This window comes from Chiroxiphia lanceolata, chromosome 9, assembly GCF_009829145.1.
Source record: "Chiroxiphia lanceolata isolate bChiLan1 chromosome 9, bChiLan1.pri, whole genome shotgun sequence".
NCBI classification, from domain to species: Eukaryota; Metazoa; Chordata; class Aves; order Passeriformes; family Pipridae; genus Chiroxiphia; species Chiroxiphia lanceolata.
This window is the reverse complement of record NC_045645.1, coordinates 12,703,394-12,716,412: the sequence shown is the minus strand read 5'-3', so window position 1 is coordinate 12,716,412 and position 13,019 is coordinate 12,703,394. Positions and strand designations below refer to the sequence as shown.

The 13,019-nt window shown below is 44.5% G+C and overlaps 1 protein-coding gene across 1 annotated transcript in view; it reads right to left on the bottom strand.

The window, feature by feature from the left end:
* CACHD1 (cache domain containing 1) overlaps positions 1-13,019 on the bottom strand; it is a 94,602-nt gene that overhangs the window by 6,181 nt on the left and 75,402 nt on the right. Inside the window, 11 exon segments of the mRNA XM_032697108.1 lie at positions 70-231; positions 636-787; positions 1,893-2,009; positions 2,222-2,308; positions 3,299-3,459; positions 4,746-4,862; positions 4,974-5,073; positions 7,049-7,171; positions 10,138-10,248; positions 11,696-11,877; positions 12,666-12,808. Of these exon segments, the coding sequence (XP_032552999.1) occupies positions 70-231; positions 636-787; positions 1,893-2,009; positions 2,222-2,308; positions 3,299-3,459; positions 4,746-4,862; positions 4,974-5,073; positions 7,049-7,171; positions 10,138-10,248; positions 11,696-11,877; positions 12,666-12,808 (1,455 nt within the window).

The following is a 13,019-nucleotide window of genomic DNA, read 5'->3' as shown; positions in this document are numbered from 1 at the left end:
GGATGGGTTTTTGTTGTGTTGGGTTTTTTTCAATTCCCAGCCTGCTATTTGTGTCTCCTGAGTGCTCACCCTGGGCAGCCAGCGGGGACATGTGCTGGTGGCTCCGGCGGTGGATCTGGTGCCGGTACGCGTACACGGCCAGGACGAGCACCATGATGCAGCCCATAATGCCCCCAGCCACTGGGCCCACTGGGGCACTCTTGATCATGTTCAGAGTGATGACTTCATCTCCTAAAGCAAAAGGGACAAAACAGAGAAACCCCACCACCATAAATGTTCTGCACAAAGGTTTAAATCAACAGCGTGAAAGATTAGAGAAGCTCTGAAAGGCTTTCTGGGTGCTCAACTGCACACACTTGGAATAGGAGAAGAAATTCAGAGAGGGTACATCTTAAAGGATACATCCTAAAGACAGGAACCTGTAGCTACACATCAGTATTTTCAAAAATGTAATACCAACAAGAGGTATTACTGCTGCTTCTGATTGCTGCTTCTTTACTGCTTGATGCATTTTTTATGCTGATTTATCACTGGCCTAAGATATAAATGTCATGTGAAGCATGTTCTGCAATGACAGTGCATGTTATGGAATACAAGCAGTTAAAGGCAGCACCTGCTCAGAAAGGCCAAATTACCTATTGCTCCCAAGTCATCCACGTACGGGCTCTTGGCTCCCACAATGCCACCAAAACACTCCTTCTGAGGGGCACAGTAGGACTTGTCCAGGTGGGTCTTCCCATCGCTGTCCACCATACACCACTCGCAGTCCAACACTCCAAAGCAATCCCTGAGCATTAGAAACCAAAGAAGAGACAGTTACTTTCCAATCCAATGCCTCTTGTTTGCAAAGCTCAGCCTGTTTGGGAATCACGAGACAGAGGGAGACCAAAATCATCCCAAAACCCTCATGTACGTAATGTTTAGCCAGAAAAAACTTCCATGGAAATACTCAAGTATCACAAGGGAAGTTACACAAGGGAAGCTGCATCTCCAATATGCACCTTCCAAGTCTTTCTGCTTTATTTTTTTTCTTCCATCACTCAGCCTGAGCAAAGGGAGAACTCCTCCTTGTAACTCCTCCAATAAAACATTTCTCAGTGTGGTGAAGTCTGGCCAACCTTTTTCTGCAGCCTTTGGAGGATGGAAGAAAGGATTTGGGAAGTCTGGTCAGAGCATGACATGTTCTGGCCACCTCAGGTGCCTGGAGACTGCTCAGAAGTAGCAAAAATGAGCCCTCAAACTTCTCCACACAATGCCAGGAGCAGAACCTCATTCTGGCATCATACTTTTTATTTCCTTCTGTCATGGTTTAAGCTCAGAAGGAAATTAATCTCGATGCAGCTGCCCCCTCAGCACCCCCCCCGCAGTGAAATGGGGAGGAGAATCAAAGTAAAACTTGTATGTTGAGATAAGAACAGTTTAATAATTGAAAATAAAGTCAAATACAATCATTATGGTAAATAATAATAATGATAATAAAAAGGAAAGAGGTGATGCACAGTGCAATTGCTCACCACCCGCTGACTGACACCAGACCCCTCCCTTTCCCAACCCAGCTCAGCGCCTTCCAGGGCAGGACGTTCCATGGTGTGGAATATCCCTGTGGTCAGCTCAGGTCACCTGTCCCAGCTATGCCCCCTCCCACTGGCAGGGCATGAGACAAGAAAAAGTTCCTTGACTTGGGGTAAACACAACTTAGCAAAACCCAAACCATCAGAGTGTTATCAACACCATTCTCATTCCAAATCCACACAGCACTGGAACAGCTACTGAGGAGAAATAAACTCTACCTGGCTAAAACCATGTTTTCTTTAAAACATGTGAGGAAGAGCTATTTCCACCAGATTATTTCCACAGCAGTGTGTTTTGAGGGATGGAGAAGGCGAGCTTACCCACTCTCTGTCCTCTGGTTGCACTGGGTGTTGATACACTGTGGGAGGGCATCCTGCAGGCTCGGGTCGATGGCTGTGAACGTCATGGGCTCCTGATGGACTTCACAGCTCGGGTTCCTGGAGCGGGGCAAGAAGCAAAGCCATGTATCACAAAAGCAGGCAAAGCATAATCAGTTAAAAACATCTCCTTTTCTAACTGCATATCATCTGCTTAATTATACTAAAAATACTGCCTGTTAGATGCTGTGTCACCTGTAAGTCAGCAGGACACAGCAGTGATTTGTTAATTAAGGTGTCCCTGCTGTCCATGGTTGGGGATCCGCTCTCACCTGCTCTCGGCGTTGGTCAGGTTGCCGGTGCACTCGTTCACCTCCAGTGGGCACTCACAGGGACACTCACACTCGTTCTGCTCCATCCTTCAGGGGCAGAAAACACACAGAAACCCCATCAGACACTGCACCAGGATTTTAGCCCCGCGGCACAGCTCTGGAACAGCAGTTCCCATGGAGAAGGCTGTTAAGTAACCCTTCTCCTTCCCCAGGAACAGGGACTGCTCTGTTCTGCACTGGGACTGAGGACAATGTCATGACAGTTGCCTCTGGAATTCTAAAAGCAGGCAACCCCTGGCCAAACCTCAGATCTAGATGGAAGGATCCTTCTTGCTAGTGCAACAAACATGTAATGATGGTGTAGGCAAAATCTGCTGGATCCCCTTAATGAAAAACTATGTCAGTCCACATAAAATCATGGACATTAATATGCCAGAAGAAAGGGCGTGGCCCACAGGAAACTCCCTCTGAGCCACTGAATTTCTCAAGGTCTTTTAACATTATCTACCCAAACATCCCAAATTCCTCGTGAAGGGAAGAGGAGGGGCAGGCACTGATCTCTTCTCTGTGAGGACGAGGGACAGGACCCCAGGGAATGGCCTGAAGTTGTATCAGGGCAGGTTTAGGTTGGATCTTAGAAAAAGGTTCTTCCCCCAGAGGGTGGCTGGGCACTGAACAGGCTCCCCAGGGCAGTGGTCACAGCACCAAGGCTGCCAGAGCTCAAGGAGTGTTTGGATGATCCTCTGGGGTGTGACTCTTGGGGATGGTCCTGTGCAGGGCTGAGGGTTGGACTCGATGGTCCTTATGGGTCTCTTCAAACTCATAAATTCTGTGATTCTGTGATCTCAAGAACAAACTACCTTCGTTTAAATACTCTGACAACCTGGCAAGGATTAGAGGTACCCCAAGTCCTTGTGCCTCTTACAAAGAGCACAGGCAAAGCAACTATTTTATTTTGCCTTCAGTTTTGCACTGATTTAGCTTATAAAATAAATAAGTTTTTGTAAACCTTGAATCAAGGAGGAGGGAAGAAGTGTATTCCTGGACCAGTCCATTCCTTGTCCATGCCCTGCTCACCTGTGGCAGTTGAGACAGAGCCTGTCCACCATGCTGCAGGCACAGAAAGCCAGAGAGTCACAGGTCTCATTGACGATTCCCACGAAGGCATTGGTGCCTGGGATCCTTGTCAGCCTGTACTTGGAGCAGTGACTGCCGTGCACAAGGTTTGTCAGGTCACCCTGGGGAAAAACAAAGAGCGTCAATGGTGTAAAACATTGGTTTAGGGAGCTGAAGACTCTCCCTCTTCCAAGGAAACACAAATGTGTGGGAGTGTCACTTTCATAAAATTGTTCATCAACCTGTTGAGTTTTGCTTCCAAGGTACTACCGGGTGAAAAGACTTTGCTGAAGATAGAAAAGAATATGATTTCCTTGTGAAGATTACAAGATGTGGCATCAGCAGGTGACATTTCACTCCCTCCCATCGTTTGCCAACCTGTCCCCACTGCACCAGCCGTGGTTGGGTGACCTTCACAGAGGCTCTGCTGTGACAGGGAGGTACCACCACCACATGCTGAAAACTTCCTGGCACGTGTGCCATAAAAACTACACCCCAGCACTGTCCTGCTGGGATCAGACTCATTCCTGATTCCTTTTTCCATGCCACTGTCTGAAGTTTTTGCACCAACCTCCACAATTTCCTTCACCATAACACACTTCCTACTTTGCATTTCAAGTGTGGGGAAAATGTTTAAGCCTATCTGAAAATGTTTAAGCCTAGCTGACATAAATCAGTGTATTTGACATGATTTTCAAATATTTTTGACACTTATTTCCCACCACCTTCTCTCGGTAACAACTGAAAGGCATTATTTCAAGAGCAGCTTCTCCCACAGAGCTTAACATCTTTGGAATAATTCTGGAGTGACTTTGCCAGCATGGATCTGTGGTGCTGTGAGGGATGACAGACCCTGGTTTAGACCCCTCAGTGTGGCTGAGCACAAGAGAAAGCTCACACACAGCTCACAGGAACCACAGAACATTCAGGATTCAGACTCATAAATGATACTCTGTGAATGCTCACCTACACTGCACCAGTAAATGGATTTATTTGGACGCCTAACCAAAAGATAAGTTAATAAAGACATCACAGGAGGATGTGACACTGGTCAGAGCTGGAAGCCAGAGGTCAAGTCAGAGGATGCAAAGCAAAAAAATCCGAATTATTGGTGGAAAATCCAGCAACAGAGAATTGCCCTTATTTTCGTGATGCTGGCTGAGATTGTGCAGACACCAACCACAGCTGGCCAAGGATCACATCCATAAGCCCTGTGTGTCAACAGGCTCCTCGTGTGAGCACAGTTGCGCTGGGTTTGTGTTTGGAGAGGGGAGCAGAGGCCAATCCACATGGAAGGCTGGCTCCCAGCCCTGCCTGCTGATCCTGGCAAGGCTTTGTTTCCACCAAAAGAAACCCAACCCAACCAAAGTACATTCAAAAGCAAAATAAAATAGAAAAACACACTTACCACTAAGCTGGTATTGAATTTATAAAACCGCTGAACTGTCCTGTCACTGAAGCTGTTGCAGAGGTTTTTCTTGACGAAGTTTGGGTGGTTCAGGATGTCGTTTGCTACCAGAGGCTCCTAAGCGGGAAATGTGGGACTTTATGCCTTTGGAATCAGACACAAACAGCAGCTGCTCTGCAGCTCAAAAATTAGAAATTATGGGAATAAACCGAGGAAAAGGAGCCAGACCTTGTGTGTGATGTGCTGCTGCTCCACGGGCGCGTGTCCTTTGGGATCAATGAGGGTGGGATGTGCCACGAGGTATCCCCTGTCCTCCATGATGAAGCACCTGTCCACAATGAACACAGTGAGAGCCCCCCATGAGGCCTTCAGAGAAAAAGGCTGAAATAAAAGATGATCCTAAATTTACAGCTAGAGGAGGAACTTTTAAAGGCTTCCATGTATGAAAAGGACAGGATCATCAAACAAATTCACTGCAAAGTGTCTCTAAAGAATGTGTCGGGTATTTCCCTGAACCTTTTCCATCTGTTACTGTTCCAGTGAGCCTGGACCATCACACTTGGAAATGGAGCTGATTAAAACCAGAAAGGAAAACCCATCAGTGCATTGTCTGATTGGGGAAGATCCAGAAAGAAATGAAGCATAATGAACTTGGAAAGCTTTAACAGTTTATTAATCTACTATGTGACTAATTAAACAGAGCTTTCACACTCCCCTTTAATGACCTCCTGCTTCAGAATTCAATTTAAGGGGGAGATAAATCACTCCTGCTTCACTCTCAGCCTTCCCAACTTTTCCTCTCTGTTTTCACTCTTCCCATTAGTTTCCTGTGTGATCTCAGGGAAGCAATGTTGGATCTGTGTCCCACTCCAGAAACCAGTGTGCTGGGAGGTTGAATCCACCCTGTTCTCCCCCTCTCCTGTTTCCACAGCCACAGCACTGGGACGGCACCAACATCAAGAGACTTGGTGGCCACAGAAGGGACACAGGGAAAGTAAATGCCCCACTGGATGCTCCCAAATGTTCCCGTGGTGGCAGCCACGTCCTCGGCACAGCGGGAATCTGGCTGGATCCCGGCCCTGTGACTTCCAAGGCTGTGATTCCTGTGGTGTGTGTTAGATCCCTACAGCCAGGAGGGAGAGCAGAGAGCACTGAAAGCCATCTGGACTCCTTAAGTGTACAAAGCAGTCAGGAAAACTTGGAATTGGGCTTTTTGGGGGGGGGTTTGCATTAGAAATGCACGTAGTAATGGTGTGTTTTCCCTTTTTCCTGGAAGATACTGTAGGAAACAGGAGAATGACTGGGCTCATGGTGACCCCAGAACTCTGCAGAGAGAAAAAGCTTAGTAGAGATACTGTAAAGAACCCAAACACCTGCATTCACCCAGAGGTCAGAAGCATTAGATCTATGTTAGGATGGTCTAACATTGAACAATATGCTCGAAATTCCTCATTTAGGGAATGTAGGAACAGAATAAAGATCTGATCTTGTTGATTATCAGGTTTTTTTTACTGGGAGGGAGGAATGCCAAACCAGAAATCCTGGTTTATTTTTCTTATACACCATAAAGTATATAAAAAAATACCCAAACCAGAAAAGAACTGGGAGGATGACAGAAAACCACTTCCCTTCCCAAATTTAAGGTTTAAAAGCAAACAAAGAACCAACAACAATGTCCAAACCATGTTATCAAATCACTCCAGAGCCAAACCAGAGTCTACCCCACCCCCCCACGTGATTTTTCAAAAAAGGATAGAAAGGAACAACTAAGATACACAGGGATCTGAATGAAATTAGATACTCCAGATGAAATCAGACCTCTTCTGACTAGTGCTGTGCTATGTATTTCTGAGGAAAAGCTAACAAAAGTATATTTTAATAACCATAGTTAAAATAACTAAAGATACTGTATCATTATTACATGCTTACAGTAACTAAATAGGTAAAATTAAAACAAACAGAAGAACTGGGAATTGTGTTCATTTAATAAAGAATGGTTTTTTTCCCCCAGAATTTCAGTGAAGTCTAAATATAACAAAAAAAAATAAAATCAGTTATCTTCTGCTTTTATAATCCTGCAGACTGTTTACTTAGCTGATGGCAGTTTGATCTTGAATAACAAAAGCATCCATGTAATCTTTATGAGAAGGACAAGCACAAGTTTTACTCGAAATCAGAGAACACACACTGAAAGTATCAGAATCCTTGAATAAATTAAGTCGGAAAGAACCTCTGGGTCATCTGGTTAAAGAAAAAGAAAATGAATACTTTAGATATTTCCTGCCTGGCAGGAACAGCTTTACCTGATTTTGTTCCCCCCATCTTGGTTACAAACAGGCAGCAGGTCCATGAGAACTTTGTAGAAGTATCTCAGGGTGAAGTCAATGCCCATCACTGCCACTGAATGTCCTGAGGACATCTGTGCACTGTAGAGAGGGGAGGAAAAAAGGGGGAAAGGCTTTCAGGGCTGTATTAATTAATGTTTTAATTAATTAGTGCTCTGCTTTAAAGGGGACTGGCTTCCCTGGCACATCCACACCTCCATGGGAGCTCAGTTCACCCTGCTCATGTTGGAATGGACAGCTGGAGCAGCTGTGAAGGAGGGAACAGTAAGAATCTGGGAATTTGCTGCAAATCCTCAAGTTTCTCCACATAAATTCCTCCTCATACAACCAGCACGTGGAGTAGGCAGGAGACAGCCCGGGACTGGATCACACCCTTCTCCCCACAGGCTGTTCTCCCTCCACTCAACATACACCCCCTACCACCTACAGACATTTAATATTTAGGAACGTAAATTAGGATTAAAAATTGCCCACCCTCACAAATGAAGGCAGGACACAGTTCCTGCATTCCCAGTACCCAAATCCCCACCAGCTGGGGGGGTTACTCTCCTCTCTACTCAGCCCCCAGGTGAGGACCTGAATGTGAAGTTGCCATAGACATTGTGCTAAATCCCTAAAACTCCAAAGTGTAAGAGGGATTATGAATCTTAAGCAGAAAATAAAGGAAAATAATACTTATTAGGGCAGGTTATGAAAATGACCACACGATGGGGTGATGTGCAGCAGCCTGCGGCTGGACTGAGTGAGGAGGGAATTTCTCTCTCCTCCATTTTCAACACCCAAATTCTCCAAGTTTTCTCCCTGCAGGACTGAGCGGACACAGCCAGACCAAGTACCCTCTCATCCCTGAAGGACACAAAAGGATCAGCTCCTCCTCAAATCTCAGGGCATAATATTTGCACCTCTGTGGACCTTACACTGATAACCAAGGAGACACCTTTGACTTGCTACTTTTCAAAATTTCCTTTTCTACATAATTTTATCTCTGAAGACAGGAATAAAAACGTTCTGAAAAAGATGATGTTGAAAGGCACCACTGGACTATACAAAGCAGAGTTCTGGCAACCCCTTATCCATGTAAACCCAGCTCTGTTTACTGGACTGGAGTTTGTTTGCTTTTCGAGAGGTACAGTGCAGATGTAGTCAGATCTAATTTGTAGGTATATAAACACAGATTTTAAAAACCTGCATTTAATTTATTGTTAACATAACCCATTTCGTGGAGAAGGAAAGGGAAAAGGATGACAGGAAGCAGCACAGATACATTTAACTGTATGTGACAGGGCATCAAGCTCTCAAGTTCCTGCTCTGTCCTAACAGACGTAAAGCCATAAGGAAGGTTGTAAATATTTGAGCTTCATTTTTAAGCATTAAATCCTTCTGGTTTGCTGAAGCCAACTGTATTAAACAACTTCTTACATAAATCTTCTATTCCAAGCCTCCAAAAAAAGAAGTAAGATATACATGACATGGGAATGAGAGCTAAGTGTCAGCTCCAGACACACTGATGTTGGTATTTAAACCCTCCCAGCAGTCTCTCATGCCAAAATGCCTGTTAACGCCATGGATTCCTCTCCCACCCCTCTGGATTTTTAACTCAGGCCTCTTTGGGGATTAGAACTGCATGTGACTATAAGCTTCAGAGGTCATATTTACCCAGGAATCACACTCACATCTGCCAAACTTTGTTTAACCGTTCTTTAATCATGTTCTAATAACCCACATGAGCTTTAAGTTCTTAAAGCCAAGTAAACCATCTCCTGTTAGATAAAAATCAGAATTGTGATTAATTGCACTTCTCTACTTCCAAAAGTGCTTATTTCCCCTCAGTAAATTCCTCTGCAAGAAGCACCATGAGGGCACTGGGGTTGATAATGCTCCTGCCAAAACACACAGGCAGATGTCCCGTGGTGGGAAATCCCACAGAGGGCAGAGGAATCTCTGGGAAGAGTAGAGAGGCAATGTCCCATACTCTGCTGGCTTTGAGATCTGTGTTTACCAGTACATTAGAAGTACTTTGTACTTGTGGACTGTTGGATGGGGTGTGTGCAGAAGCCACAGTGAAAGTCTTACAAGAAACGACGTGTAAAAATCAAATTTAACTACTCTTCCCGAAACTTGGCAGAGTTTATGATAGAAATGTTTGGTACCCGTTCTGTAAACTGGCCTCCTTTAAACATCCTACATCCCAAACCTCAGCCTTAGGGCCAGGAGGGAACTGGGACAAAACCAGTCTGGTCCTCCAGGAAAAGGTCATTTCAGAGAATCACAGAGTATCCTAAGTTGAGAGGGACCCACAAGGATCCTCCAGTCCAACTCCTGGATTGACCCCACTTCTCCTGCCAAAATTAACTTATCAACATCTGTTGTGATGGTCCTTCAGCTGTATGTGGGGTTTGACCCCAAAGGCATCCCGTTCAGAAGTGCTGGATTTAAACAGCCCAGGTAGAGCTCCCCAATTTCTGTAGTATGGACAGCTCTTTAAGCCCATTTGTGGCCTGACTTATCTTAGCTTTTGGATCTGCTTTCACTTCTTATTCCTTTCCAAACATCACCCTGGTATTTACAACTTCAGAAGTGTAAGTGTGAGTAACTTCAGGAAATTTAGAGATTAGCAGCCCTGATGGAGAAGTATTTAACTGCCAGCGGAGAGGGAACACATTCCAAACTGCCTAAGGAAAGCAATCCTTCTTCTCCTCCCAATTCTTGGTCATGCACACGTGGTATCTTATCTCATGTTCATCCAGGAGCATGTTCTCACCAATCAATCCCTTTTTTCTATAGGCTGTTATTATTCTGTATTATGCTGTATATTATACGTATATCAATAAAGCTACAGAATTTATATATTCATATAGAATGTATTTTTCACAGTATTTCAATATACTATTGCCACTGAATCTATATAAGGTCAGGCTATATTGCACCAAAAGCCCTTTATTCAGTTCTGAACTCACAGGAGTCACCCAGTATTTTTCTCTCCTACCCAAATCAAATCTTGATAATTGGGAATCTTCTTGCCTTACAAAACCTCCAACACCATTTACCTGGAGGAATGGACTGTGTGGCTGATGGTAACAACATAACCAGCCCCTCCAACATCCAAGTAGGGCCCAGTAAAGGTAATCAGTCCTGGATTAGCCACTGCATGCAAGTACCTAGGAGAAGCCAAAAGAAATGTTCAGAATTAGTGAAAAATGATTACTGTAACTTTAGGACAGTATCTTTTATTTTGCCAAAGTAATCAGGCACTGAATTCTTCACACTGTGAACAATGTCCCACCAAATTAATGTTTCTTAATATTAAATAAGTATTTAAGCACAAGTTCAGTACCTAAACCAGACCAAATGGTTCCCCGGTACATCCAACTGCATTAAAAAAAGCTCAATTTCATTCTGCATACAAATATTAGACATTTTTCCCCAGAACAACATCTGACTTAGTGCCAGCAGAGTCTCACACTCAAAGCAAACACTGGCAAAATTATTATATTGCAAACTGAAGAGAAATGACAGAATTGATGCAAGAAAATGCAGAAATACGTCAGACAGTGATTACAAATTACAATCTCTTTTAAAACTCACTGTCAGCATAAAATAAGCCACAATCACATCAAATATCTTCCTACTGTCATAAGAAAGTTTATACAACTGCTGGAAACACTTTTGTGTGTGAAAAAGTGATTACTTTGCTTTTCTCTACCCCAGTGCATCAATCCATGAGCAGCTTAACCCACTTCTACTTTATTCCCAGTGTTTTCCTTGCATCTTCTTTCCAAAACACTACAAATTTGGCTTTATATAAAACCCAAAACACCATTTCATGCTGCAGAGTTTTTTCAAACCATGGATTAAGAAAGTCAGTGAAATGTAAAAGAAAATCCAATTCAAACCAAACCCCAAAACAATAACGAAAATAATTTGGGAGCTTTTAAAATGGAGACAAGGGATTGCAAAGGTAAATAACCTGAAAAAAAAGCTCATCAGGAACTATGGGCAGGATTATTTCAGGGAAAATATGGGTCAGGAGAGCTGCCAGAGGGTTGGGACTTGGTGGTGGCTCATGTTTTCCTAGTGTCACACTGTGGCAGCACCTGGCCAGGTCTTTCCCACAAATCCCACATGTTAGAACACTCTCCAAGCCCTCTCCGGTCTCAGGCTCCCATCCCAATGTACACAACTATTTGCCCTAATCAGATGCTGGTGCATAATTAACACCCAGAGCAAATCCCTCCTTTAAATCAGTGAGGAAACCCACTGTAAACAAACAAAAAGACTAAAATATTTACAACCAAAAATGGCCCAAGGAGCCGAAAACGCTCCTGAATCAGCTAATCCCTGAAGGGGATGCTCATTTGCTGAATATTTATGTTCCCATCTGCCATAGCTGGGATCTGCAACACAAACTACCACCTAAAATAAAAAGGGTTGAAATTAGAACCAATAAATGTTTTAACTGGCTGCACTTAAGCAAAGTGCTTAAGTACACGATGGAAACATTTTGAGTGAAATGGAAGAAAAAAAACCCCTCAGGCTACGAAATCAATTCCAAATATTTTCGTTATTGCCCTGCAAAGCTTTGATAAAGGGACCCTAAAAACTCACCATTGTCTCCTGGTGGGATCAAATGCTTTGTCCATGAGGGAGCCGGGGTAAATGCGGAGCACCCCATTGGGGGTTGCTATGTAACGGCGCACAATGTAACTGTTGAGGCCACTGATCTCCATCTGTGTCATCCATTCATCGGTGCCGTGACTGGTTGCCATTACTTCATTCCTGACAGAGAACTGCAAAACAAAGGAGAGCTGGCAGGGTTCCTCCAAGACTTGCATGAAAAGATAATAAGCTGCTGGCGGGGCTTCCCCAAGAGCCATCGGAGATCATCTAAACTCAATTACTTGGTTAAAGTCTTCTCACACCACACGGATCCGGCACATTCCAAGCAAAGGAAAAGCTTGTTATTATGAAATATTGTTGTCGTTATCTCTGTGGCTTTTAGAGTTTGTTTTCTCACTTCAAGTAAATATAAATAATGCTCTGCTTGCACATAAAATAGGAACTTCTCGTTTATATGCTTAAGAATACAAAGATATTTCTGCTAAAAATTTACTGTGGCTTCAGTTTTTCTAGGGTTTGTTTCAAGAGCTGCTTATCAAATTTTCACACCCGCTCCTCCTGGGGAATAAGCCCTCTCCCTCCTCTCTCTATTCTTAGATGAGATGTTGGAAATAAATTCCTCCCTGTGAGGGTGGTGAAGCCCTGGCACCGACCTGTGTTTCCCACTGCCAGAGAGCAAGGTTAGATGGGATATTGGGAAGAAATTCTTCCCTGTGAGGGTGGTGAGGCCCTGGCACAGGTTGCCCAGAGAAGCTGTGGCTGCCTCATCCCTGGAAGTGTCCAAGGCCAGGTTGGAGCAACCTGGTCTAGTGGAAGTGTCCCTGCCCACAGCAAGGGGTGGAATGAGATGGGCTTTAAGGTCCCTTCCAACCCAACCCAGTCTGAGATTCTGTGATTATATAAAGGTGTGGGACATGGTGACCCAGGTCTGCCCAGGGTGGTGACCCCGAGGCTGTACCTTGAGGCCGGGGTTGGCGATGAGCCGTGTGTTGTCGCTCAGATAGGCCGTGTAGTGCTCCACCATCCGCTTCGTCTCGGGCTGGCTCAGGTGCTCGTAGGGGGAGGAGAAGCTGCCTGCAGAGAGCATCACTGTAGGGCTTTCTGAAAACACCAAAGCAGGAGAAATTTAAGAATGATGCATTACACATGTTGCATTGCACATGTTGCATAGTGAAGACATTGGTACCACAAAAGGGTCTCTGATGCGGTGTCCCAGCTGAGGACGAGTGGAAGGAGTTATACTGATGCACTGTCCACTCCTCCACCTGCTCCTCCACTCTCAGGTCATTGTGGACTGTGAGGGAAGGCAGGA